This window comes from Myzus persicae, unplaced genomic scaffold, assembly GCF_001856785.1.
Source record: "Myzus persicae strain clone G006 unplaced genomic scaffold, MPER_G0061.0, whole genome shotgun sequence".
NCBI lineage: Eukaryota > Metazoa > Arthropoda > Insecta > Hemiptera > Aphididae > Myzus > Myzus persicae.
The window spans coordinates 1336-28796 of record NW_019104180.1 but is presented as its reverse complement, the minus strand read 5'-3'; the positions used below and the strand labels follow the sequence as shown (position 1 = coordinate 28796).

At 27.7% G+C, this 27461-nt stretch overlaps 1 protein-coding gene and 2 long non-coding RNA genes across 3 annotated transcripts in view; 1 reads left to right on the top strand and 2 right to left on the bottom strand.

The window, feature by feature from the left end:
• Positions 1 to 263, bottom strand: part of LOC111039685 — a 9023-nt gene extending 8760 nt beyond the window's left edge. The window contains exon 1 of the long non-coding RNA XR_002605125.1: positions 95 to 263. This is a non-coding gene — a long non-coding RNA (uncharacterized LOC111039685). The remainder of the gene's footprint in view (positions 1 to 94) is intronic.
• A 5969-nt stretch (positions 264 to 6232) lies between these two features.
• Positions 6233 to 13023, top strand: LOC111039684. Its single transcript, XM_022323273.1, has 7 exons — positions 6233 to 6721; positions 6787 to 6899; positions 10576 to 10671; positions 10738 to 11552; positions 12083 to 12166; positions 12539 to 12720; positions 12825 to 13023. The coding sequence occupies exons 2-7, from the start codon at positions 6860 to 6862 to the stop codon at positions 12976 to 12978; spliced, it is 1371 nt and encodes a 456-aa protein (XP_022178965.1). The 5' UTR covers positions 6233 to 6721; positions 6787 to 6859; the 3' UTR covers positions 12979 to 13023.
• A 3208-nt stretch (positions 13024 to 16231) lies between these two features.
• LOC111039679 lies at positions 16232 to 25943 on the bottom strand. The gene is made up of 7 exons (XR_002605124.1): positions 25700 to 25943; positions 25449 to 25624; positions 23281 to 23496; positions 23091 to 23218; positions 22752 to 22973; positions 18448 to 18663; positions 16232 to 16405 (listed from the first exon to the last, which is right to left on the bottom strand). It is a non-coding gene; the product is annotated as an uncharacterized LOC111039679 (long non-coding RNA).
• Between the last annotated feature and the right edge of the window lie 1518 nt (positions 25944 to 27461).

Here is a 27461-nt window from a genome sequence, read left to right as displayed (position 1 = left end):
ATTATTATTATTATTATTATTATTATTATTATTATTATTATTATTATTATTATTATTATTATTATGGTCAAGATCACTCAAATATTGAACATACATTTCCTCAATATTCCTCATCGCTAATTATATCATGGTAGATGCGTTTATTATATAAATAAAATAATGAACGTATTCAATTTTTTTATATTTTTAGTCGATCACAAGACATTATATTGACTTAATACCCTCACTGTGACAAAAGTGCATTTACTCTGAAAAACCCGAAAGACCCGAAGACATGAAGTGAACTGATGACTGTCCCGTAGTCCATAGGACCATAGCCCGTACCTATATTTGTGCCTATTCGCTTGGTAACTTAATTAAGATAAAGTGCAATCCCATATCGGAATTACGCATTGAATTATTTGTATTCTAAATTTCCCCGTTTTATTCGGCATAATATTTCCAAACTAATATATAGATAACACATTTCCACTATATACAACTTAAGTACTGATTATATTTTAATATCGCCTATCGATATCTATAATCACATAAACCTAGGTACACTACTACACTAGTACAGTCTAAACTTAATAAATTATATAATATATTACTTTGTATTGTAGTATATATTATTTGAGTTATTGAAAAGCATTTAAGTTATATTTTATTATTTTGTTACGTGAAATACATGAAGATAATACAGTGGCGTCATTTCAGTTTTTAATAGTGGGGCAAAAGTTTTGAATAAGGCCAAATGGGTAACTTAAAAATAAAAACTCGCTTCGCTTGATATATCCAAAAAAGTCCTAGGAAAAATAAGTCCGTGCCTCGTGGTGAAAATGTTCGATGTACATATAATTGGGTAAAAAACAAAATATGATGTGATACACAATCAATTATCAAACTTCCTATTAGTATTAATGTAAATTGAAGCTAAATTATTTAACTGAAGACATTGATAAATAATCTTGTAGGTACGAATATCGGCAAAATACATCGAATAATACCTATATTATTTTTAATATTGTTATACTCTACAAATTCTTTTTAAATAGGTATATTATTTTACTGACGATAGTTAATTAAACTGATAAGTCATAATAATATTAGACAAGCATTATCGTTATTGAATTTTTTTAGCTAAGATAATAAACTAGATAGTTAATACTTAATTTAACCAAGAAATCATTATAATATATTATGTATATGAAGGGAATGATATACTAAATACCTACCTAATTATAATCATTGAGTTTTATTGTTTAAGATTTATTATTTAAAATATTTTTGCATATAAATACCACACTTTTATGTCCCGGACTTTTTAGGATTCATCTATTGTGGACTTTTTTACCGCTATTAATTAGTCCACATGTTAATATATTATGTTCTTCCTCCATAAAACACACACATACCAACTTTCATGCTCGTCTCCAAATGCGTATAAATATAAATATGTAATCATCGTATTTTAATTAGGATGTAGTTTTAATTCGCTTTGCAATAGCTATTCAAAAAAATTATTCCTATTTTATAGTATTTGATTTGATGACATTTTCAATAACTTCGGTTTTTTTAATAATTTTATTTATTGTATTATTTATATATAAATATATTATATATCTATACTATTATATAAAATTGTAAGGGGTTTTCTACGACAGCGCTAACCGAGAATAAAGTTAATAAATAATTAGTTATTATTAATTAAAATAAACGTGTAATTGTATACCTATACTTTTTATAGTAAGGAATAGTCACTGCAGTGCCGTATTTCCCAGTAAACACTATAAGCTAGTGCTTAGGGCGGCAAATAATTTTTAATATTACATTTTTACTATATGTTACTACAACTAAAATAAAATGAAACTAATTATAAAATGTTTTTAGACCAACGGGATTGTGGTAATAATGTAATATATTTTATATTTTATGTTTTCCAATTTCATAATCGTAGCGTTGGATGTTTTTATTTTTCATCATTAAAATTTTAAGTAAAAAATAAAATACTATAATTGTATGATTTAATAACATTTTTTAGACTAGAAAAATATTTATATTAAAAGGCGGCAAATTATTTAGTGCTTAAAACGGCACAATGGTTAAATCTGGCACTGAGTCGCTGGCTGAAAATAAATAACAATCAAACTCGACAACCACGGATGCTTCTAGGCAGGTTGATAATTATTATAATTATTTAGTTTAGCAAAAAAAAAACAATTAATTTTGTCTGATCATCTATTATTAGTATTTATAATGAATGGTGTTACATTAGTTATTTTTAAAAAATAACTAATACTAATCGAATTTTCACAAATTGCTTGCTAAGATGGTTGAGTTGCACTTATAGCAGCTCGTCGGCTTATCCACAGTCGAAATAAAAAATAAAATAAAAATAAAAAATATTATTACAAATGATCGATTTCAATTTTTTTTTTATTTCAATATAAATGTTGGATACGGTATTCAACATTTATATTATTACGCATTAGTCGTTGGAGTACCTATAAGCGAGTTCCTATTTGTATCATCGCTAGGCCCGTTTCACAGCGACGCGTTCGTACACGTGGCGTTTTTTTACGCGTCGTATTTTGTTTCACATCGACGAGTATTTTTGAAGCGTTTAGTAATCGACGAAATAGAAGTTCATACGAAAGTTCAATCGAAGTTCATACGCGCATACGCGCCATGCCCGCGAGGGGAACGCTCCACTGCGAGAGTGGCGCGCAATGCGTATGAATTTAACCAATGTTAAAGGCCGGGCGCACATTGAGACGCAGCGCAACGCAGTGTAGGTAGGGCAGCATAGTCAAACATTTTGTGATACACAGGTTTGAATTTGAACTGCAGAGGCAGAGCGTTAATTGAAAGACAGGACAGAGAAGTTCAGTGCATGCATGACCCTGCCTCACACAGTGTTTAAAAACTAAAAAAAATAAACTAAAAACGCGCGCGTACGGTACGTCGCGTATGATACGCGTCCATCCGAAACGGGCCTTAGGCGCGAGTGAGCGCGAATCTCATCTACCGATTGAATTTTTAGTATAAAAATGAGTTGAAATTACGTTTAACAACATTTCTTTTGAGAATAAAACTTTTAGTACAAGTAAATCATCAAAAAGAATGTCTACTTATCACTCTATAATCACCTCCATGTCTGTACTTGCTCCAACCGAATGAATAAATTAAATAATATGTTAAAACTGCCAGTATATACTCAAACAGTGACTTGATTAACATTCGGTATATTATGAATGACTCACCGTTACCGCTGTCTTCTGAATTCTTAGTTTTTTTCTGAAAAAATACTGTTGTTTAACTTGCAAATCTATTGTACAGTCATGATAATGGATTTCCTGTTCAGATAGCTATTCTATTTTTGGTGTAGCGTTTAAATATTAAATCGTTTAAATTTTATAGATACCGGATAACGGTTTAATTATGTTATCTTATTCTTATATACATACATCATATACTGTACAAAATATTAACTTCTACATACATAGTACATGCAAGTTATTTCCAAATGAAGCAACTGGTTTACTGTATGTCTTAACTTCTGCTTCAACTGCCGCGGTATCTGAGTCATGAGAGTGCTCATTGATTCGTTTTAACACGGTCAAATCGTCTACATTTGTGTGAATTCGAGATTCACAGATGTTTCTCTTCCTACATCGTCAAAAACGTTTTTTCCCATCTGCACTAAACGCATCGAATATAAACGTAAAATAATTATCCACAAAAACGTTACTCCGACGAATAGTTTCTACGCCTGCCATTTTGGTACTGGCGAGCAAATAACACACTACAGACTACACTGTCCACTAAGCAATATCTGTTGGCTGTTATTTTATTACTATCTTAATTCTACCTATTTTAGTTTATCGCTAAACGCGATTATAAGCTATGATAAACACAAACTCTGCAGCACATCTAAACCTTCAGGTATCAGAACATAATAAACTATTTAGACGTTGATAAAAGATTATTAGGTGTTATTAAATATTATTGACGAAAAATAAATATTTTTTATTATTATTGAATATTAGAAAATGTGTATAATAAATAACAATAAGTAAAATGCTCAAAATTTTGTTTAACGGCGAAGTGGCCTCACGTCGAAACGGCGACGGCGATTTGTCTGTGTTTGGTAGGTACATTATAGGAAACTGTCCGTGGGGGCCCCCATTGCCCCATTGTTCCGGTGCCCATGTGAAAACCGTTAAGATAAATATACGATATTTTTATCTTTTTTGATTCCTTGGATGATTTTTAGCGATTTCTATTGATATTTAAGATCGGTTACAAGCTCTGACTCAACATGTCGAGCTCAAATCTAAAAAAAAATAGGCCTTATTTTATTTATTAAAATTAATTATTTTTTATTTTAGTTCAAAATTGCAAAAAAATTTGGACTAGTCTGAGAGATGGGTACAGAAGAACTACCAAAAAGTATATGACAATGTTAGGATAAAAAACAAAATTTGTAAAAATATGGAAATGTGCGATAGAAATGGAATTTTTAAAACCTCACATGAAGAAAAGTAACATACTTGTGGTAACTGACGACGAAGATGATGTTTTATCTCGTTCAGATGATGAGGAAATTCAAGTGGGAGGTGAGAATTCTGTCTTATTTGAAAATATAAGAAAACATAGAAATATTATTTAGTACACTCGCTCCAGTTCAACCACGACAAAAAAATTTAAAAACACGAACTCATTGAAACTACCCGAAACTGCATCATCCACTCTCACGAAATAGGTATAACATTGAACAAAAAAATTCTCAACAATCATACCCAACATTCAACAACAAGCAACTTAGGTGCTATGGACCAAATTTTTTTATCAATGTGTTCGGTGGTCCAACAGTTCTCACCGTACTTTCAACACATTGCGAAAACTAAAATCGTTCATATTATATCAGAACTAGAGTTAGAACAACTAAGACCACCTCAACCACAATCAACTATTTCTAATCAGGACTCATTACAACATCTATCACAAGTAAAAACACAAACCGTTCCTACCGAACTTCAATTAAATCATTTGCCAAGTTTTGAACACCCTCGACCACAAACCATAAATCACATAGAAAATCTTGATCATTCAAACAGTGCAAGTTCAAATCAGTTAAATATGTTCGAATGTTCGATTATCCTACAAACGGTAATTATTACTACCTAAAATCTAGTGATTAGATTAGAGTATGTAATTTTCTTTATTATTTTCTTACAATTTTGATTTATTTTGCAGTTAAATTATTTATTTTTAATTAAAAGAAAAAATCTAAATATTCCAAAAAAAAAAAAATTCCCAATGAAAATATTTAAGGTGGAAAAATGAATTATAATTATTTAAAATAAAATGTATAAATGTTATACCTATATAATATAACCTGAATAGTATTGTTATTTCATACTTTCCGTTTTCTTAATACATTTTTTAAAATAGGTATGTATTAAGTTTGCTTGTATTTAAGTTGACAAAAAGACAATTTTTTTAGTTTTGATATATTTTATTAAATCAAAATATTCTTTATATTCAGTTTCAAACTATTTCTACAATACTTTATTTACTATAATAAGGTTGTATAGTTTGAAAATGATTATACCTTTTTTAAAATTAAATTTGAATTAGTTATGCCCATTGGTACCTGAATTGAAATTATCACTTATATTTAAATAAAAAGTTAAAAGATCCACTTTGTTTTTGTTCATTTGTTACCTACATTAGTACATTTACCACCTTTTAAATTCTAAGCTGAGTGATAAATGAATTTATTTTACAGTGATGTGTTTTTTTTTGTATCCGATGACGATTTTTACACCAGAAAGAAGTGCTTCAATCCTCTATTTCAATGTATTTTCTGGTGGGAATATAAATCTATTTGGTACGTGGTCGAAACTAAAAAATGAACAATACCTTTCTTAATGATTGGAAAAACAAAAAATAAATGGTGAACTGGAATACGTAAAACTAGTTTTTCGACAAAATCGATTTTTCAATATTTTTTCTACAGTGTCTGTCGATTCTGTGTTCACACTGCACCGGCACTGAACGGCACGATACGGACCGCCAAAACATTCTCTCGGATGATATTCGGTCGGTTCGGTCCGGGCTGTACCGGGACGGTGCGGTGTCGTCCGTATCGATGTGAATTACCTCACGGTCACATAAACTGATAACGTGATATTTTGTCGTGCCGTTCAAGTGCTGTGACGGTTTGTGCTGTGCCGTGACAGTTTGAGTCGTGCTTAAGAATAATCCTACGTTGGGTAACCTGTATATCTGAAATTTTGGATATAAGTATGTAACTAGTTTTATAATAATATATATATATATATACAATCACAGATATAATATGGCTTGTGCGTAATGTCATTGATTATATCTTACTGAATCTTGGTCCGTGTCAATGGTAGTATATAATATGCTTGATGTATATATTCTGTGTTTATACCATGGTTTATACTAATAGTAGTATTCATCACATAATCTGTGGTTGTATCATTCATTCATTGGCAGACGTCGTTTGACGAGTCTTACTACTTCGTTCGTGAATCGTGTTTGTCCTTCGACACTCGGCAGTCGACAGCACGACGCCGCCCGACGGCCGACGAAGTGTCCGACACACGTGCATCGCCATCACCATTCACCACCGATACCACTGCTGTCACTGCTCAACCCGCTAGCCATTTGTTGAACACTAGATGACAATCATTAATAACCTTAGGTAATATAACGCCGAGGCTATTTTTCACCTGTTTTACACTTGTTGTTTTCCTTTAATTTTACTAGTTTTGTTGAATAACGTGTTTTGTCCATCCATCTCCTACCAACCATCAAGTGACCGTCGACGGACATTCCAAAAATGGCTTCTGTTAACGAAGATTCTGTTCGAGCAAACGAAGGTAATGTTTTTAAACCCAACGATTATAACTTTAATTAATTTTCTATATTATGCTTGACATAAGAGTGGAGGCCATGCCTATCTCGGGTTAATTATCGAGATTAAAACTGATTATTATTATTTTTTATTTATTATTGTTGTTGTTATTATTGTTATAAGTAAACAAACTGCTCGGTGCGTAAAGAAATGTTTGAATCAATATATTATATGAATATAAATCAAATATCGACAACTAATTATGTGACGGTTTGCCTCGTGCAAGTACACATCTAACATATAAATATATAATACAGTGTCCCATTCTTTATAATATAGGTAAAAATTATATGCACTAAAATCATATTTTATATGTGAAAATCAAATTTGTTTAGTGAGCATGTGTTATTAGTTCTAAAGATTTAATACAGGTTGATCCATTTAATGTAAAACCTAGTTAAAACAGTCAATATATCAAAAAGTATTGACTTTTTAATGACTTTTTTTTTCCAAAGTCTTAGGTCTAGGCTTTTCTAGATGTTTTTCTAAAAAAATGTGTACTTTTAAATTTTTCAAACTTAAGGTACATTTATTAGGCAACCATATCAGCTTCAGATTTTCAAAGCATAATATACTAAAAATATCATACAGTAATAAGACTATTTTTTATGAATTATCACATTAAAATTTTCATTTCAATGGTTTGAAAAGATATATTTCCTTTAAATTAGGTGGTTTTGGGAGGTTTTTGTGTGTAAATGTGTACCTATCGCAGCAATTCAGTTTCTTATGCCTCAAGATAAAAGATTTGATGTTTTTCAAATAAATTAAGTAAATAGAGTTAGCTTAAGTTGTGCCACTAAATGTTATTTATCAATTATCATGCCTATTAGACAGAGTGTAATGCAGTTACCCTACTGCAGGTAATTTCGGCGATGTTCATAATAATTATTAATACTTATTGTTCATTAAGACCAGAATTCAAAACTCATATTTCATAAATTCAATATTATTCAACCCAAAGTTCGATAGTATATGCCCATTGTGACATTTTACCAAGAATCATTATCGGCTAGATAATAGATTGTATCAGGGGTATTCAAATTTTTTCATCCCATGGCTCCTTTGAGTCTTCTCCAAATGTTGACGGCTCGCAAATTACAAATGACAAAAAAATTAACGTTTATATGAATGTAATTTGTATTTTATAATTTATACTATTTTTTTATTTACCATATTACATATAAAATAAATTATAAATAAGTAGTTATTGTAGAAAATATTGTCATTAAATATTTTATGTTTAGTCCTAGTGAATATAAATCAATAATATTTAGTACTACATTTTTAGTGAGATAAACAAGCTTATGCTTCATAATATGTTCAAATCGTGGCTCAAGTTTGGAAATAGCTATTGTCATCTCCTTATCACCATTCACTTTCGACCGATATTTTGTTTCAATTACAGCTAACGCAAAAAACCCGATCTCACAGAGGTACGAAGTTGCAAAAGGTGTTAAATTTTTCAAATCCGGCGTGCCTCAATGATATAATAATAAACGTTTTTCTTAAAAATATTTATTGGTTTTCAATTATAAGTGGCTCCCTTCGACAACTCCCGCGACGCCCCTGGGAGTCGCGACAGTTTGAATACCTCTGGATTATACTATCTACAGGTGTGATACTTACCTAGGTTAGGTTGCTATTGGTTGGCCTAATATGTTGTACCTATGCGATAATTTTATATATAAGTATATAGTTGAAATTTAAATATATTTTCATAGTCGTTTTCCATTAGATAAAGTTTTAATTTTTTTTTTTATTTTACTTCTTAAGTAATATTTTGAAGGTTATTTATGAATAATAATTGTAAGATGATTATATTATAATTATGAAGTGAAATAAAAATGAAAATGAATTCAGCTATGGGTACTTAGCTAATATTACGGTATATTATGTTTATGGTGACCAGATGTATTTTTAGTTTGTAGCTATTGTGTCTTAATCAATATACAGTTGGTAGTATTAAGCCCATGAAATTGTAATCTTTTTTAACTCAGTAATTAATTATCAAAAAGTTTCTAATCTTAAATAACATACAAATACTATAATTTCCAGTTACCTACTTCATATTTATTAAATCTTTGTATAGTTACCTATTCAATATACAATTCTGGATGTACCTACCCTAGAATAACAACATATTACAAATTTTTTAACTATTTAAATTTTCATAATTTCAGTTATCCAAATGTTTGATTTTACAATTTAAAATCAAATGTTTATTGGTATAATGTAAATAATTGCCCATAAGCTGCATCAATATTTGAAATATATTTAGTTGGACAGTAAGTTTTTTTGACCAATCTAATAATGTAATCATTAATAATAATAATAATAATAATACATATTGAGGACCCTCATAAATTTAAATAGTTAAATTTTATGTGAAAAACTCATTTGAATGTCATGAACAAGGTTTAAGACAAAGCATTTGCTGAATTTTACTAATTTTAGTGGTTTTTTTGAAATTCATTTTATAGTTTTTATATGTGTATTTTCTACTATAAAACGATGCAGGCGATGCACATTAAGAAAAACTAATAATGATCTTTGTAATCTTAAAAAAATATTCTACATTTTATATGATTGGTATTTAAGAGGGTGTCAAAACCAATAAGGCAATAGCCATAGTTACTTTCTTTTATTTGTACTCTAAATTTGAATTGATTTAATCTAAATTATTATTTTGTTTTATTAGTCCAGTATATACGAGATCAAGTAGACAAAGGAGACCCCTAAGACTTATCTAATAATATTTTTATTATCAAATTGGGTTATTTTTTTAACTTCATCATAGCTTTACTAATCTTGTTATAATTATTATAATCATGAAGTAATGCATACAGTTTTTGGCTTTCCCACGGTTTTCTTGGTTGCGTCATTCTATTTTATATTTCTATCTTGTATATCTATATCATAAATCATCAGTATTTTGTGCATATTTTATCATAGATCTTAATACTGAAATATTTAATATTATCTACACCTATTATAGATAGGTAACCATGATTAAGAGCTTTAATATTATTCTTGTGCATTTACTAGGATCACTATTTATAACCCTACAAGTATGTATTTAAGCAAGTTAATTACCCAGTAATCTTGGTAAATTTATAAGATTATTATCATAATCAATACTATTGTTATTATTACTATTATGTTAAATAAGGTTATGTTAGTACTGTCACTCGTGCTTAAAGAACGTCGCCATTTGCCCATTTCTAGGTTTCAACTTGTTGCTCTAATTTTTTAATTTTTTATTCATAAAGAACACTGTCAACATGGCATGTGTGCAGGCTAAAATATAATGTAATTATTGTGTCAAAAAGTGTGTGGCAATTATTTATCATTAAAAAAAACATTTATAGTGTAGGTTATTGGCGTTTGTAACAAAAATTAATTTATATAATTTCTAATTCATATTTTAACAAATATCTTGTTGATTTTTAAAAAATAGTTTTATAATAGATTTCAGTGAAAGTATAAAAAAAGAAAAAATGATTTTGTAATTTTAATTATCTATATAATATTAGAATTATAATAAAACATAATTGTAAATTAAACTACAGGAATAAGTGTTAAAAATAAAAGGAATGATCCTGCAATAGGTCTTAAAATGAATGAAAATAATGTTTCAGGTGCAGCAAAACAACTGCTGGTAGCTTCTGCGACTAAAACTTTACCAAAAAAAAATAATAAAAAAAAATTAACTAAACATTTAGATAATATAAAAGGTAAGGAATCAGGTATTCATTGATGTTTTGAAATTTCCTATTTTAATTAATTTTGTTTCAATATAGATAGATTTGCTTGGAAAACGATCGCAGGATTTTGTATACCATATATCGTACGTTTAGTGGATGGTAAACATTTGAAATTTGTATCTACACAGATGGGTGAACATCTGTTATTGAAAAAATATTTACATAATTTAGATGCAGATATTTATAGGTCATGTACAGATGTGAGAGGTTTTGTGATCACTGATTTGGAGGCGAAAGTATTAAATTACATAAATGATAAACATTATGGAAAAGATTTCAAATTCTTAGCGGGAAAAGATTATATCGTCCGTTTAGAGGATTTTTGTAATTTTTATATGTTCATAGAAGTATGTTATACAAAATTACTGTGCAATAATACCTCAGGTCACAAAGACAAATGCGGTTTTATATGTATTGGCTCTGAATCCATAGTACCATATTGTACTATAGATAGCAAAAAATATGTTCCAATATTTTTCTTTGAGGGGGATACAGACCACCTCATACCATCAACTTTGAAACTAGTAAATTGGCACTTGGCATATCTTAAGTTTTGTTGTAAACTTTTGGGTGTCAAAGCTAAATGGTTTGATGGTGACACTTGGCTAGTGACCGACCTTAATCATATCAAGAGTTTGTACCCACCAGAAACAGAGTTTGAAGATTTTTGGCCACCTCATTTGTCTGATTCATATCTCTTTGCTTATCGTAAATCTAAACATGACAAGCCACCAGGTCCCTGGTTCAAAGCATCCCTTGATGTAGTAACTGATGTAAATACAATTCATCACAATTCAACTGCACCAACTCCAGCTGTACCACAAAGTAAAGAAGTGATGATAAACCAAATGGTATGTATTTTGTACTCAGTTTATAAAATTGCTACTATATGTTTAGTTTTTAAAAAAAAATGTGCTGTCTTTAATATGTATACTTCTAATGTATTATTTATTTTATGTTTAAAATTATTTTTAGTATTAACTATTAAATATTCATGAATAATGGATCTATAAATAAAAATATATACCTATTAATTAATAATTATATATATTATGCCCAACAAAATAATGTATAACAGGGAAAAGTGGTCTGAAGGCTTTTAGTTTTTGTAGAAAATCATAAAAAAAATTTCTATTTATGTCTAAGATTTGAGAATATAATACAAGATTCTCATACGCTCTCCTACCTTTTAACAACAAAGAAAGTCTATCAGAAGGCCCAATTCATTTTTTTTTTTTAGAATTCAAATGTTGTCAACATTTGAAATTCAACCATAAATTTACTATTTCGCCTTCATTGTTTTTTGATATTTTGTTATAATTATCAAACAAATAACCATAGGTACATTTTCACCAAATGTTTATTTTATCATTGTCAACAGCCACAACAGAAGCAGCAGCAACAACAAGAAATTACTACTCCTGTAGTTCAAGCACATAACAATTCAAATAATCCTGCATACAAGGTTAATAATGTTTAATATTCTAAGGTTAACTTAAGTATTATATTATTTTTTTAAATAAACTCTTAATGCTTTTTTTACATTAGATAATTGTAAATTGCGTTTTTATATATATTAACATGTATTTATTTACTTAAGTAGCATGTACATTGTGCATCAACATCAATTAATTTTGTTGTTACCTAATGTTCATTAAATAAATATGAGTTACTAGTACAGATTAAACTTAAAATTAATAATATTATGATTTTATTAATAACTTTTACATGAATTTTTTGTATTTAAATGTATTTTTTTTTTAAAACCATTATAATATTTTTATATTATTCACCCCAGTTTGCGTTTAATAAATGTTATTTATTTATTTTATCACAGGTTCAACTGGCAACACTTGAAGGAAAATTTATTAACTGCATAAACGCCAAGCCTGGCATATATTCTGATTTTGTGGTGACCTTAAAAGACCTAGTTCGAACTGTGTTGCCTCCATGCACTGTTGCAAAATGCGCTCATGTCCTGTACAAATATTTAAAAACAACCCTAATATTTGGAAAACCGTAAATATCTACTCCCTCTTCTTTTAACCATCATAACTCTCCTACTACTTGTGTAACACTGATTGAAAGAGGTTAATACATTTTGTTGATCGTTTGTTTGACAGTGAGCAGTTGGCCGTGTTATGGGAGAAAGGACTCATTTGGTCAGTGAACCCAGGAGATACACCAATGGCCAAGCTAGAAGACATCAAACAAGTGTTGCCGCAATTAAAGACATTGGTGTCAATGGAAGATAAAGAAATTGAGAAAATAATTTAGAAAAAGACTTACTATATAAATTATATTTTGCTTCAAAAAAGTTGATATCTCTTGGTTTTTTTTAACAGTTCATAAAGTTACAGTTAATATAATAAAATATATTACAATATCACAAAATTGAGTATATAGTTAATTTTCCAGTACATTATTTAATCTAGCAATTGATCCACGAATATATACCCAATACCGTGTATGTCTAAAAAAGACAACAATATTATCACTCATTCGCTATAATTTATTTTTAATTCCAGCTAAAGCATCAAATAGTATCTTGCGATGAACACATCTACTTCGCTTATATTTTCTAGTCTTGTATAATTCAACTGGTGGTTTTTGTTATTAAATTAAATATATACTTTGACGGGGTACAGGTCAAAAAGAAAATGTTAATATAGCTTATAAAAAATGTATGCATGCTTGTTGTAATTTGTAAAACTTTTGTTTGAGAGTAAAAAAGCAAGTATACAAAGTTTCATTTGGTACAAAGAATAATAAAAAGTTTAGCATACACCCACATTACATTTCTATGGATGTAATCAAAATAAATTTTTTAAGTAGTTATTTATTTAAATGAAAAAAAAGATTTAATATTTTATTTGTTGTTATTCAAAAAATATTACTGATAGGGACTTGAAACTTTTTGCAATTAGTATTTATTAGTTACACAATGAAAGGTACTAAATATTTAGATCAATTTTAAGTTATTTATACCACAAAACTATTCAAACCGCACTCAGTGTTAAAGTAGGCTACTTATATTTAATGACCTTTGATAAACAAAGACAATCAAATACCAACAAGTAACAAAGTTTGAGCTTATATTGAAAGGGGTTATGACTAGGGCTCAGATTTGTATATCTGATTATATTTTTATTCATTTATAGAACTACAACTGAATTGAATAATATTTGATTTAAATAATTTGTACCTATAGCTATATTAAAGCAAATAAATAATTAATTACATACATTTTTAAATTTTTAATATACATAATTTTGTTTAATTAGCTGAATTATCCGGTTTTGGCTGTATGTAGTTTTAAAGAAGAAAAAAATGTATTTTACTTAATGCTAATAAGTGCTAAATAGTAGTAGTAGCTGAATTATAAATAAAATAAAAATAATAGTATAATAATGTTTACAAATGATTCTAATGATTCTATACGCATGTTGTTATTAAAAAATGATTCTATAGAGTATAGTTATAATTATAACTTGTATAGTAAAACACGTTTATCGCATATCAATAAGAAAAGTTAGTTTATTTTTCGATAACATAATTGGTGTACTAATTGAGCTATTCAGTGTTTTCCATACAACTTTTAACTTAATAAAAATGTTATGTTAGTTTGTAGTTTACAATTTTGGCAAGTATTCCTTCGTCATAAATATAGCGGATGCAGCCATTGCTTCGTACTTACGATCGTCTGTAGACAAATTAACTGTCATCGTGTCCTGTCGAAACAAAGATCTATTATATAATTATTATATCTTTTCTAGCTGATCTGTTGCACTTCGTTGCCCTTTAAAAATTCCAACTCTATGTGAGACTCATCGCTTGTGATAATGTGAGCACTATATTATCAGGTAGACCAATCTTGCGGACCCCACTAGGTGCACACTCTATTTTAATAATATGTTTAATTTTAATTTTATTAATTATTTTGATTGTGTACATGCCGATGAGCGGCTTTAGGTGTAACTAACAGCCACCTTGGTAGGCAATGTACTTAAGTTCGATTTGATGCATTCTTAAACCTGATCTGCCAGATTAACCAATGGCAACCAAAAAATAAAAATAAATAACAAGTTCTACCAAAAACATTAAGAAAGTTGAGAGGAAAATGAGTTATTAATTAAAATAAACTTGCAAATTGTATACCTGTACACATATGACATATTGTATGGCACGGCGGCCTGAGGGTGACTTAAGTTTGTTTAACATTTTAAGCGTGATTGCTTAAACTAACCACGATGAACAAACACTTATCAAAAAACTCACTGAAAATTTTTTCATTAATCTTCCAATTGATTCCACTGTGAAATGAGCACTAAGAAAGTATAAATTAACTGTTGATGCCTTGACCAACGGAAATAGGGATTTATTTTTATATTCATAGATATATATATATTGTAGAATTTTACTCCTAGGAACAAATTCATATCTACACGCCGATCAAACACATAGTTAGACGGACAAAAAGTTATGGTTACAAGTCACTATGGAAACCCACAGGCCGCAGGTAGATACTAAATATGTATGCAGATATACAATTTATTTTTACTGATTTCAACCCTTTAAAATCAAAATTTTGAAAAATCCTTTCCTAGTGGTACTCGCCATCATAACATTAATCTATCCCCAAAATTTAATTTCGATGCATTCGGCTCTGTGTTGATTATAGCTAAAGTACACTTTCTTTTACATATAGATTATTAAAATAAACATCGTAATAATATTACATTGTATGTGGCCTGCATATCGTACAAATTTATTTATTTAAATAAAACAAATGTATATTGTATATTTATTTATATTGATACATATTAGATTCTAGTTTTTTTAACTGTTAATAAAAGCTCAAATAAAATACTACCTACTGATCTAAGTACACCCAAATACCTGAATAAAAAATCATGATTGCAAATGCATTAACTAAAAATATTACATTTCATTTACAATTTAGAATGTAATATGTATGTGATGCAGAGAACGCCACCAGAGAAAAATAAAAACAAAAATATTAAGCAAAACAGCCTAAACTGATATAACCGTGGAACAAAACATAATATAATAAAACGTCCTTAATTGAAACTATTTTAAATTTTACTGAATTGAACAGAATAATCACTTTAAAATAATCTTACTTGGCTACTATTTACATTTTAATAATGTATTCACAATATAAAAGCCGTCTTTTGGGCAAATGGTGGAGCTTCCTTTACAAGACATATGTACTACCCAACTGTCAAGAAAATTTGCATCTGGAATGTGTACAAGCAGAGTCACTTTATTTTTTTCTACATACTGAGTGATATTTAAAACAATAAAATATTGAGAGCGTAAAGTAAAGATCCCTAACCATAGAAGGCATGAAAATGTAAGGAATTCAAATTTATAAGGTCACCCATTAAATCATCTTAAAATATATCATTATATTTCTATCAAACTAACAAAATGTGTCTCTTGATGTTAGTTTATTTTTAGATTATTGTAATTTGTAACTCTTAAATTAAGTATTAATAATACTCAATTAATACATTAAGTATTTCATTTTATTTTTCAAATATGAATATTTATAACATGTTGTATTCCTTATATCATGGTGTTGCCTATGTTGATACTGCCAAGATGATCGACAAACAAACACATTGTGACCTTCCACCAGGACGACAGTTCCACACAGCAATGGTTATCTCATTTTAATCTATAACATAAAATACTATAATAATTACATTTCTGTTTACAAAGTCAAATGCCAAAGGTTATCTGCTATCTAGACAATTTTATTTAAATTTATCTATAGCCTCATCTAGATGATTGTATTAAAAAAACCTATTTTATATATTATATAAACATTTTTTTTTTTCAAATTATGTAATATTTTCAACATAATGTACACAAAAATTGTTGTAGAAGATTTATTTTTTAATTTTTTGTAAGCAGTGTTTGTGTTCAAGGTAAAAAATTATATTCTGCCGTTATAAGCCATTAAGCAGGAACTCCATTTTTGTTAAAATCGAGTAATTGGTGTCTTTCGATAGATATTTTTTTCCTCTATATTTCCGTAGTAAAATTAAGGTTTTTCTTATTAGAAATGCATATTAATTGATAAGAAAATAACAATGTAGAAGAATTCATTAAAATAAGAAGCAAATAAGCAGTATGTCAAAATACTAGAACAAAAAGCAGTAGGTGATCTGGAGTTACTGCTTTTTTCTTAGTAATTATTGTATTCAAAAAGCAGTATGTCCAACAAAATTCAAATGTTTTGGGTTTCAACTTAACATCAGTACTGAAATAGAAAAAATATTTATATTTAAATGCTACAGATAACTTGATAAGGAATAATATAATACTAATTTCCAAAACAAAAAAAACACATTTAAACAGTTTTTATTATTATTGCTGTGTAATTTATTAAACATCACATTTTCAATGTAGACCTACTTAATATCAATATGTTATATTATGTTAGACATTTTATTTTTTCTAATTTTCAAGAACTAACAAGACAGTTACCTACATTTTAATGTTATACTTAAGAGGACGTTATAACCTCATGTGTTGTCTTCGTCTTACAAGTGCGTAATTTGACAAACTGTATGGTTTGCAGATCACGTTTAGTTCTGCCAGTTTAAAAATTAGAGTGATTTGACCTACTATAAAAATTAAGTGAATATTTTTATTTTGGGCATTTCATGGGTTCTATATTGAATTTTAATTTTAAAGCGAGTTATGAGTATTTTAAAATTATAAAACAATAAAAAGCCCACGAGTTGCCTCAAATCATAATCTAAACATTAATTTTTATTAGAAGTCAGTTCACACTTATGTTTAAACTAGAGGAGCTAAACTTTATCTACACTTATAAGACGCACATGCGAGCATAACATCCTTTAAGTATCAACAATTTTCTATATAAAACCTATTTTACTTGGTTATTTTGAAGGCAGAAACGTAACTATTTATTTGTTATTTTCATGTTTTATCTACTTAATCTAACCTAGGATTTTTATCAACAAAAATAAATTAGTTAGTAACTACATTTTTATTAATTTCATGACTTAAAAGATTTTTGACTGGCAAGTACCTCTCTAATTACTTTTCACAAAAAGGCCAAAATTTTTCAAATGTTGTAATAATTAATTCAAGCAGTTTTTAGGATGTTTGTGAAACTAGTTTGATATCATTTATAGTACAAGGTCAGATTAATATTACTATTTGGATGTTATCCACATTGCAAAATAATTCTTGATTAGAGCATACTGAGTGAAACAAACTAGGTTTCATCAATTCCTTAAGCCATTTACCTTTCGAGTTTTAATTTTTAATTTACTATAGTAAAGTTAATGTATCAATTTTTTTTGTTTACCTTACCAAGAAAATCCTCAAGTTAAGTCTATATAATGAATGCTATTTATTATCTCGTCTCAGCACTAATTTTTGAAAGAATCAACTACTTATAGTTGAATGTAATTAATTATTTTAGCTACATTTCCAACCCTAAAAATTCTTCCAGTGTGCAGTGTGAACATTGTTAAAAATTAGTTTGAAATATTTATAAATTATTCAAAGACTCAAAACATTCTGCGAGCATATTTAAATAACAAGACCAAAAATAAAATTGTTGGTTAAGCTAATACAATTAATATCAGTCGAAAGACGTGTTTTATTTTTGCCCCATGTTGTACATTTGCAAATTATAAGAAGGACATAATATTTATACATTTAATACATGGTGGTTACCTTTGTCTATGGCCATTGTCTTCACAGTAGGGCTCGGGCCACATTCCTCAAGTTTGGATACTGGTCCATTGGAATAGTTTTAGCCTGCAGGAGCAGTAGCACTTTGGCAGCCGACATCAACATTGGTCTTTATTTTTGGCACACCTTTAATGGAATTTGTACTGGAACAATTTGAGCTATCATTGTACGGTATTTGTCACTCAAATTCCTTTGAACCTATCATTTAATATTAAATTTATTATTATCCTAAAATAATGCCATTATCTATATTTTCGCGATGTAATATAAATTTATATATCAAAATCATAACATATAATTAAGTAGATTGTAATTGAAGGTATATGTTGTATGGGTATCATAATAATAATATGATTATCATTAACTGCAATACGTATTTCATTTTTACATCTTTGATAATATTATGAAATATGATGGGCCGTCCTTAGGACTAATAAAAGTACAATTATATTTTAAGAATATTATTGAGCTAACATAGTGGTGTCTTCTGGCTAACACTAATAGGTTAATAGGCTCAGGGTTATATGCATCTTAGCATGCTAATCATAGGCACAAATAATGTTAAAGACGTGTGGGGAAGGACTGAATCAAAACTAAAATAATATTGAATAAGCTTAAAAAAATGTATGAAATATTCAGGGACTATTCAAATTTTTTAAGGTTTTAACCTTAAAGCCCCTCTCATTTGGTGCTTAAATACTATGATCAAACTTTGTATGGAATTATGACCTAAAATATTGTGTTTTGGAAAAATGAGCATAAATAAAATTTAATTTAGGATTTGCAAGACCCCTAATACAAAAATAATTGCAAAACCAATCATGGAGATACATTAATACGTACGAATGTGATTAAATAAATACACATTTATTTAACTATTCATATTCAATCATTGATTGAAAATTAATAGTTTACTAGTACCTATGTAGACAGTTAAATCAAGCGGATGTCGCTCTGCTGTACAACAGGTTACAAGTGGATCACTGTAATAGACGGTGTTAAATTTGAATTCAATGACATAAAATCATTGTATACATAAAACGATTCTGAGCAAAGACGCCGTGTCAGCCTATAATATTACTAGTATATTTTATATTATTGTGATTGAAGTAATTTATTTTCCTATTAGGCATTTGTACTAAAGTAATTAAAATTCATTTTTGCTAAAAAAAATTACATTTGAAAAGTCATTAGGTATGTGTATAAAATATAATACTATAAATCCTCCAAAAGCTTTAAGTTCCCACGAATAATATTTTTAGATTAAAACAAAAAAACTAAAATTATTAGCCTTGGATTAAATAGGTAATTTTGTTCTAATTTGAACTTAATAGAAGTCTGTTATTATATTTTTCAAATTTTTGGTTACAGAATTAACTACTTTAGTGCAACCTTTTGAAAATTATATCATTTATACTAAACATACGCATGTATATAATATACATAATTGCACAATTCAGTTATTGTTATAGTTTTTAACTAAAAACATTTGAAAATATGTTAAAATTATGAGTTAATATTTTTAAATTACAAAAAAAATATCATTATTCTTGGTTTGAATATATAATTACATTCAAATTTAAACTTAAAATAACTATAAAAAACAACCAATTTTTTTTCAACAAAATGATCTTCTTACATGAAAACTTATTTTAAATTTTTAATTACAAAATAATTTTTAAATTTTAAATTTGATATATTTTAAAATTTTAACTTTCTATGCTTATAAAATATAATTGTGCCTATTTATTTTTAATATTTTTCAACTATGTTGTAACAATATATCAGGACCTTTGTATTCAGTTTTCAAGGTTTTAGACCCAACGAACAAAATGTATTTGATGTCTATAGAAAAAAAAACTAAAATGATTGAAAATCGAAAATGTCTGTTAACAGCTCAAAACAAGTCAAAATATTTTTAAGTATAGGAAATGATAAAAACATGTTTTGTGTACATTTTAAATATCTTAGGTTCTTCATTTTAAATTACAATAAAATAAGAAAATCACTCCATGAAAAATCGAATTTCATCTTCAGTATATCTTTTACGTCAAAAAAAAAAAAAAAAAATGGGAATTTCTGCACAAAAAATTATTTTTAGGTTTTTGGTGTAACTCAAAAAAAATAACTAGATACATGAAACTTTTACTGCACATATACATATATTAGCATTTACTAAGCACTTTAACATTTTCCAAATAATTTGACTCATGTTGAGCTATTTATAGGCATATGCAATTTTTGATAATTATTAGTTTTTTAAAAATTAATATTTATAAAAAAATGTTTTACTCAAAAAACATGAAAATGTAATACAAGGTTCCTCTTAAGTTGTTGTGAGTGGAAATTTAAAAAAAAGTATGTAATATTTTTTAAGTGTTAGAAATTCAAATTTTGACAAAATATGTAAAAATCACAAAATTGCAAATTATTTTGAGTTAGAAATTCATAAGAAATTTTCTTTTTAGATTCAAGATTTTAATATTTAATACAAGATTCCTCATAAGCAGGGCTGGGCAAGATACCTCAAAAAAAGTATCTAAATACAAGATACAAGATACATTTATGACTAGTATCTAAATACAAGATACAAGATACTATAATATTTTTAAAGATACTAGATACAAGATACATGTATCTGAGATACCTGTAAGATACAAGATACTTAATATATTTATTTATTTTTATTAATTTCTTAATTTACCTTCGATATAATTTTATCATATATAATATATATTATATTATAGGTTATAAATGTATAATAATACGGTATGCATTGATCATTAACAATATAATTTTAAATAACATTAGATACGCTTAAAACAATAATAATACTAATAATAGACAAATATACATTATAGACATTATATAAACATATAGTTATAAATGTTGTGGTACATATGTACATTATATATTTGTTGTATATGTTATAAATTGGTTAATTGGTTAATATTATAGACATAAAGTTTCCATATTTTAAATAGGTACTTACTTTCATATGTAGTCGAAAATTTGATGTGGAATTTATTGCTCCTGAAATAATTCTGTTTTCTTTTTTTTTCTCTTTACATGTTACACACATAGCTTTTACATTAGAATTTACATTTATTATTTCATCAGAATTTAAAATCGTATAAAATTTGCCATCTAAGCATTTTGGAATATTAACATTTTGGTTATCCATGTTTTTAATAACAGATATATAGATATTAAATTAATATTTACAAATATTAAAACAATGCACAAAATATAATTTTTTCGTCACTTTGTCAATCTACACAAACACCGCACAGATGCATAAATACGCACGAGACAGACAGAGAATATGAACGAACAGTCGTCAGTCGACGACCGGTGATCAACGAAGTCTTATCGCTGATATAATATTATCGCCAGACACCAAAGTTACTTTAATCTAATATATTATTATCTAACATATTATTACTAATTGGGCAATTGGGAAAATTATTTTTTTTTTTTATTTTTATTAGCCTCTAGTAAAAACTATGATGGCTCAAGGGAAAATTGTTATATAAATGAAATATGAAACATATTTTTTGAATGTAGGTATCTAGTATCTTAATCATAAAAAGATATTAGATACAAGTCAATAAAGTATTTAAATACCCGATACAAGATACATTCAAATTATGTATCACTTATGAGTCATAAGTCAGTCTACCTAAATCAAAAACAAGGTTTTTTGTTTTTCGTACCCAATAATTGTAAATGATTAAATTCAAATTTTACATATCCATTACAATGACACGTCATCTCACTTTGAGACCTGTCCACTTTTTTGTATATCTATTTAGGTTTCAGGAAAAATTATCATGTGTTATGAGGAACCTTGCATTAAATTTGCAAGCTTTTTTTTTTATAAAAATTGATCATTTTACTAAATATGTATGACATAATTAGCAAATTTTTAAAATTTAAACTTTAAATTCTTGTAAAAAAGTTGTTTATGGTACACTTACTTCAAAAAAAAAAAACTAACAGAAGATTTTTTTTTAACATTTATTATGTTGTTTTTTTGTTATTTTTACTATACATTTTTTAATAACACTTTTAAGACTTGATATTTTTCGGAAACCCATATTTAATGAAATTTGGCAAACAGACAGTCAAATACCAACAAGTAACAAATGTTGAGTCTATCGGAAATTCCAAAATATTATTTTAACATTAAATACTGTGTTATCTATCAATATAATATATATATGTTAGTTATTGCCCTGGCATTAAATTTATTTACAAAGGTTTAAGCTTTAAAGTCAACTTACCTATGTTTACAACTTTCTTCCATACAGCTTGGGATGGATGAAACCAACATATTCTAATTATGGTAATCGGAAACAACATTCTAATAGAAGCTATAGCTGAACCATGTTAACTATAGTAATCAACGGTTGCCACTCAGGTATTAGACTTATCATCTTATTGAAAACTGTTTTGTATGCTCTTTCGTTTTTCTTTGACATTAACGCAAACTCTAATGAAAATACCTGAAACAAAATGTTCTTTTTACATAGATTTAAAAACAACCATTTAAATAATCCAAATCAAAAACTATTGTTTTCTAATTGAGTAGTATTAATTTACAAATTATATACAAAACTTACAGTATTAAACGTAGTGCACATAGCGACATTTGTTTTTAAAAGATGGTACACTTGAAAAATTGCAATCCAACAAAAACATTGATCCAATCCTAAGTAGACTAAAATAATTGTATAATAAGATAGCATACCTATAAGAAAATATTATTTGATTATTTATTTTAAATACGTTATAATATATTTATTTGTATACTTTTTGACTCCAGGCAGTATAAAAAACAAAATGATTCCTTCATTCGGAACTGTACTAATAATGCCACAATTACTTATCATGAATACGTGTGCATATTCTTCAGTCAACTGCAAATGAAATGTAGTCACTGAGGAGTCACTGGTTGATTCTGACGTTTATATCTTGACATTGCACTATGCAGTAACCTTAATGAACCAATGTGAATGTTTATGAAATCTGCCATAAAACGTATTTCCATATTAAAATTTGAAGATTTAACTTACAAATTAATTTATCAAAAATGATGAATAAGTTTTGTGTATAGGCGGCAGTGGTCAAAGTGGGGGGGGGGTTAAGGTGGGATTGCATCCCTCCACTTTTTATAATTCATATTTACCAACCCTCCACTTATTTTGAGCCACTTTGACTACTGTGTATAGGTACAAAACTAAATGTGTACAAGTAAACTCTGTATATGTTTATAAATAAAGTTGTCTTCAAATTATATTTTACTTTTTGATTTTATATTTAGTGACACCGTTAATTGTATGTTTCATTATGAATGAGATAGAAAGAAATTCGCTCATTTTGATGAACCTATACATCTGACAAAATTGTTAGTTTTTAAAATAATACCATTATAAAAAATATAATGTAATGTTTGCATAAATAATGTATTACTTTGCATTAATCAGAGCCAGCGCCAGACGGAGGTTTTGCGGGGCCCGGGGCAAATTTTTTCATGGGACTTAGAAACCTTATTTCGTAAGGAAAAAAAATTTTCTAGCACATCCTAGTACTTAAACTTTAAAAAATTGATATATTTTGCAGAGCCTTTAATAAGTTAGTCTAGTGATAGCGTATGAATACTTAAGTTGACATAAATTTAGCATCCCCATAATTTAACAAAAATTGCACTTATGGAACTAGGTACAGACTTTTATATTTATAATGGTAATCATAGGCGTAACTAGTCCTTAAAGTTGGGGGGTTACAGCTCTAGCATTTTTATAATAAGTAAAAATTTAGGGGGCTCTGCCCCCCCCCCATACCCTTCAACATGTTACATTAATTGTTACTAAATGTAATTCAGTTAGCATCATATTTGATTATTATATTGTGTGTACTGTTTATGCGAACCATTAAAAAAGCCGAAAGTGGTCAACATTAAATTATTAAAATATATTATTTTAGTTACAAATTCAAGTTTTTAATTTTCTTATGATATAAGTGAAATCTAAATAATGAATATGGGTAACATAATAATCATGCACTAGGTATTACAATTGTTGTCTTCATTCAGTACCTATGGGAATTTTTTTTATTTTGTCTTTATTAGGAACATTTGATAATTCTCTTTCAATAGCTATAATAAACAACTTTGAGGATCAATTTGGTAACAGAAAGTGATGAATGTAACATCTTGTATACATTTGGAAATATAGATTATAGAATAATACTCTTCAGCCATTTTACATACCCCCGATTATTGATGAAGGATAACAATATTAAATGATTAAAAATTGATTATCTAACCAGCATTTTAAATTTTAATTTGGTTTCATTTATTTTATATTTATAAAAGCCCAACAACATGAGAAAACAAAATTTGAATAATCTATTATTATGTAGCACACAACCGTTGCACTTCTGAAGATCAAATAATGGTGATAATTGATAATATAAAATCTGATTCTGTTTTTAGCATAAGCCCTAATAAGCGGTCAACAGGTGCAGTCATCTGGTCAACGTTACTCATTAGTCATTATCACTATTTATACATTAGTGTTACAAAAATAACATTTTATTTTATTTAACCTAATTTATAATTTTTAATTGGTTGTAATTGTTTCATGTGTTACAACTTTAAGTATTACATTTTATTACAATTAATAAAACCATCAGGCTTCTAGGAAACATGCCAGACAAAAACCATATTATACGACATAAATTGAAAATAAATTTGTGTTTCAGCTGTAGGAATTATTTAAAATAAATATGTCAGCGGAAAAGAAATGGATAGCATTATTAATAAAGTTCAAAATAAGTCTCAAAATGTATAAAATATGCTCTACAAACAAAAAAAAACTCAAACTATACATTTATTTATAAAAATAAAAACTTCAAAACTACCTTTGAGAAAGTATGAAACATAATCGTTTGGTACTCTGCCCTAGTCATGTGCTTACCTAAATATCTGACCAACAAAAGTTCCATCATATCATGTTATTTACTTGATTACATCATGTCCATCGTACATAGGACTAAGGTAGTGATTACGACGACATACACAACTTAAGCCGACCACCAACGTTCAAGTGAAGACACACAAGGCGTCAAGGCGCAAAGCACGTGTTGAATGATACTGTTGAAACATATAAAAAATCAATATAATAGGTACGATTACTTAAGATTAAGCCACGGCCTTGATAAAACATACATAAATTATGTTATACATGTTTGTTATTACGTTTGTTCTTTCCATAGTTGAATGTTGACCCGACTGTTTAGTGCTCAGGGACAAAGAGTGCGGGGCAAATACGACAATGAAATCGTCAAACACGATAAAAGATGGTCACCGCTCGACTCACAAGCCGACGCCGCAAAGGTCGCGAGGAGCGAACGTCAATTACAAAGATAAGACAACGTGTCGCGGACAGCGGACACACACGACGTCGGCGGGTTTGCCATTTTGCCGACAGTGATGGGCATAATCGAGATATTTCGATTATTAAAATAATATCGAATATAATCGAGATATTTCGATTATGAAAATAATACCGATTAGGTAAATGATAATCGAGTGATTATTTCTAATGATACCTCGTTTATTTTGAAAACAGTGAATTCTTGATCTCAAAATAGTCAATAACTCAAAATGTATATAATAGAATATAAATTATTTCGAATGATGGCCATGAAACGACGGAATTAACTATCATAAAATATTATAATCAAATTATAATTCAATTGTTGTTGACTTCGAGTCTTCGTATTTTCGACTCGTTTAATGTACGGTGCCAACCACATTTACCTAATAATGTTGTATTATTCTTAGTTATTTATAAAAAAACATAGACTATAGAATTAAGACTATGATTCACTCAACCATAAAACAACAAAAATTGCTTAGAACGTTTATAATTAAATTATGTCAATATTATCCAAAATACTTTATACGTGTAGTATACTGGGTAGTATATTTAATATTTATATTATATAACCATAGGATTATTTGGTAGGTATTAAATATAGGTATATACTTATTTGTTAATTGGTTGCAATATTTCTCTGTTTTACATATGCTACCACTAAGTTCATAATATACTCTTCAAATATTGTAATGAAACATTTTTTATTTATTTAATTAAAAGTAGTAATTTTTATGTAACTTAAATCATACATGTATAAAATACATAATGTAAACATAATTTTTATTTAATAATAAAAATAAAAGCAAATAATAATTTTTAAAATAGAAAATAATAAATACACTTTAAAGTATTATATAAATTAATTTAAATAATAAATTCAAGATAATATGATAATATGACTATTTCAATGTATATTTTATGTGCCTTGTTTCTTCGACGACGATTAAATGAAAAATGATTCAAATTCAATTGATAAAAAATAATATGTTTACAATAAATATACATGGATATTTAAGATCCAACGTATTTATAAAAAAAACATAAAAAAAACATCATTGTATAATATATTAATATCTAAATAAACCCAACGCAAATTCCGGCTGAAAAAACAAGTAACACATGAAGGCACGGATCCGCAAGATAAAAATATAAATTGCATGTTACTGTAATAGGATAATAATAACATAATATTAGATATTTAAACATATTAATATACATTAGTAGTTAGTACCTATATAGATATCATCATAAGGTCGCAATAATTTAATAATTATTACTATATATTTTGTTTGTTACATTCGATATCAGTGGTGCTTTAAGAATAACAGTTTTATTAATAATTAAAAATATAATAGGATAATAAGTACATTATTTAAAACTAAATTTATTTTCTTTCCGAATTTGTGTAGGACTTTATATAATATTAAAATAGTTCATAACGAACCACATATTTTTGTTTGCTAATTCCCTTTAAAATTTATCAAAATTAAAGATTGAATTTTTTTATTGGTTTGGGGGGTGTCCAGACACCGTTGACACCCCCCCCTG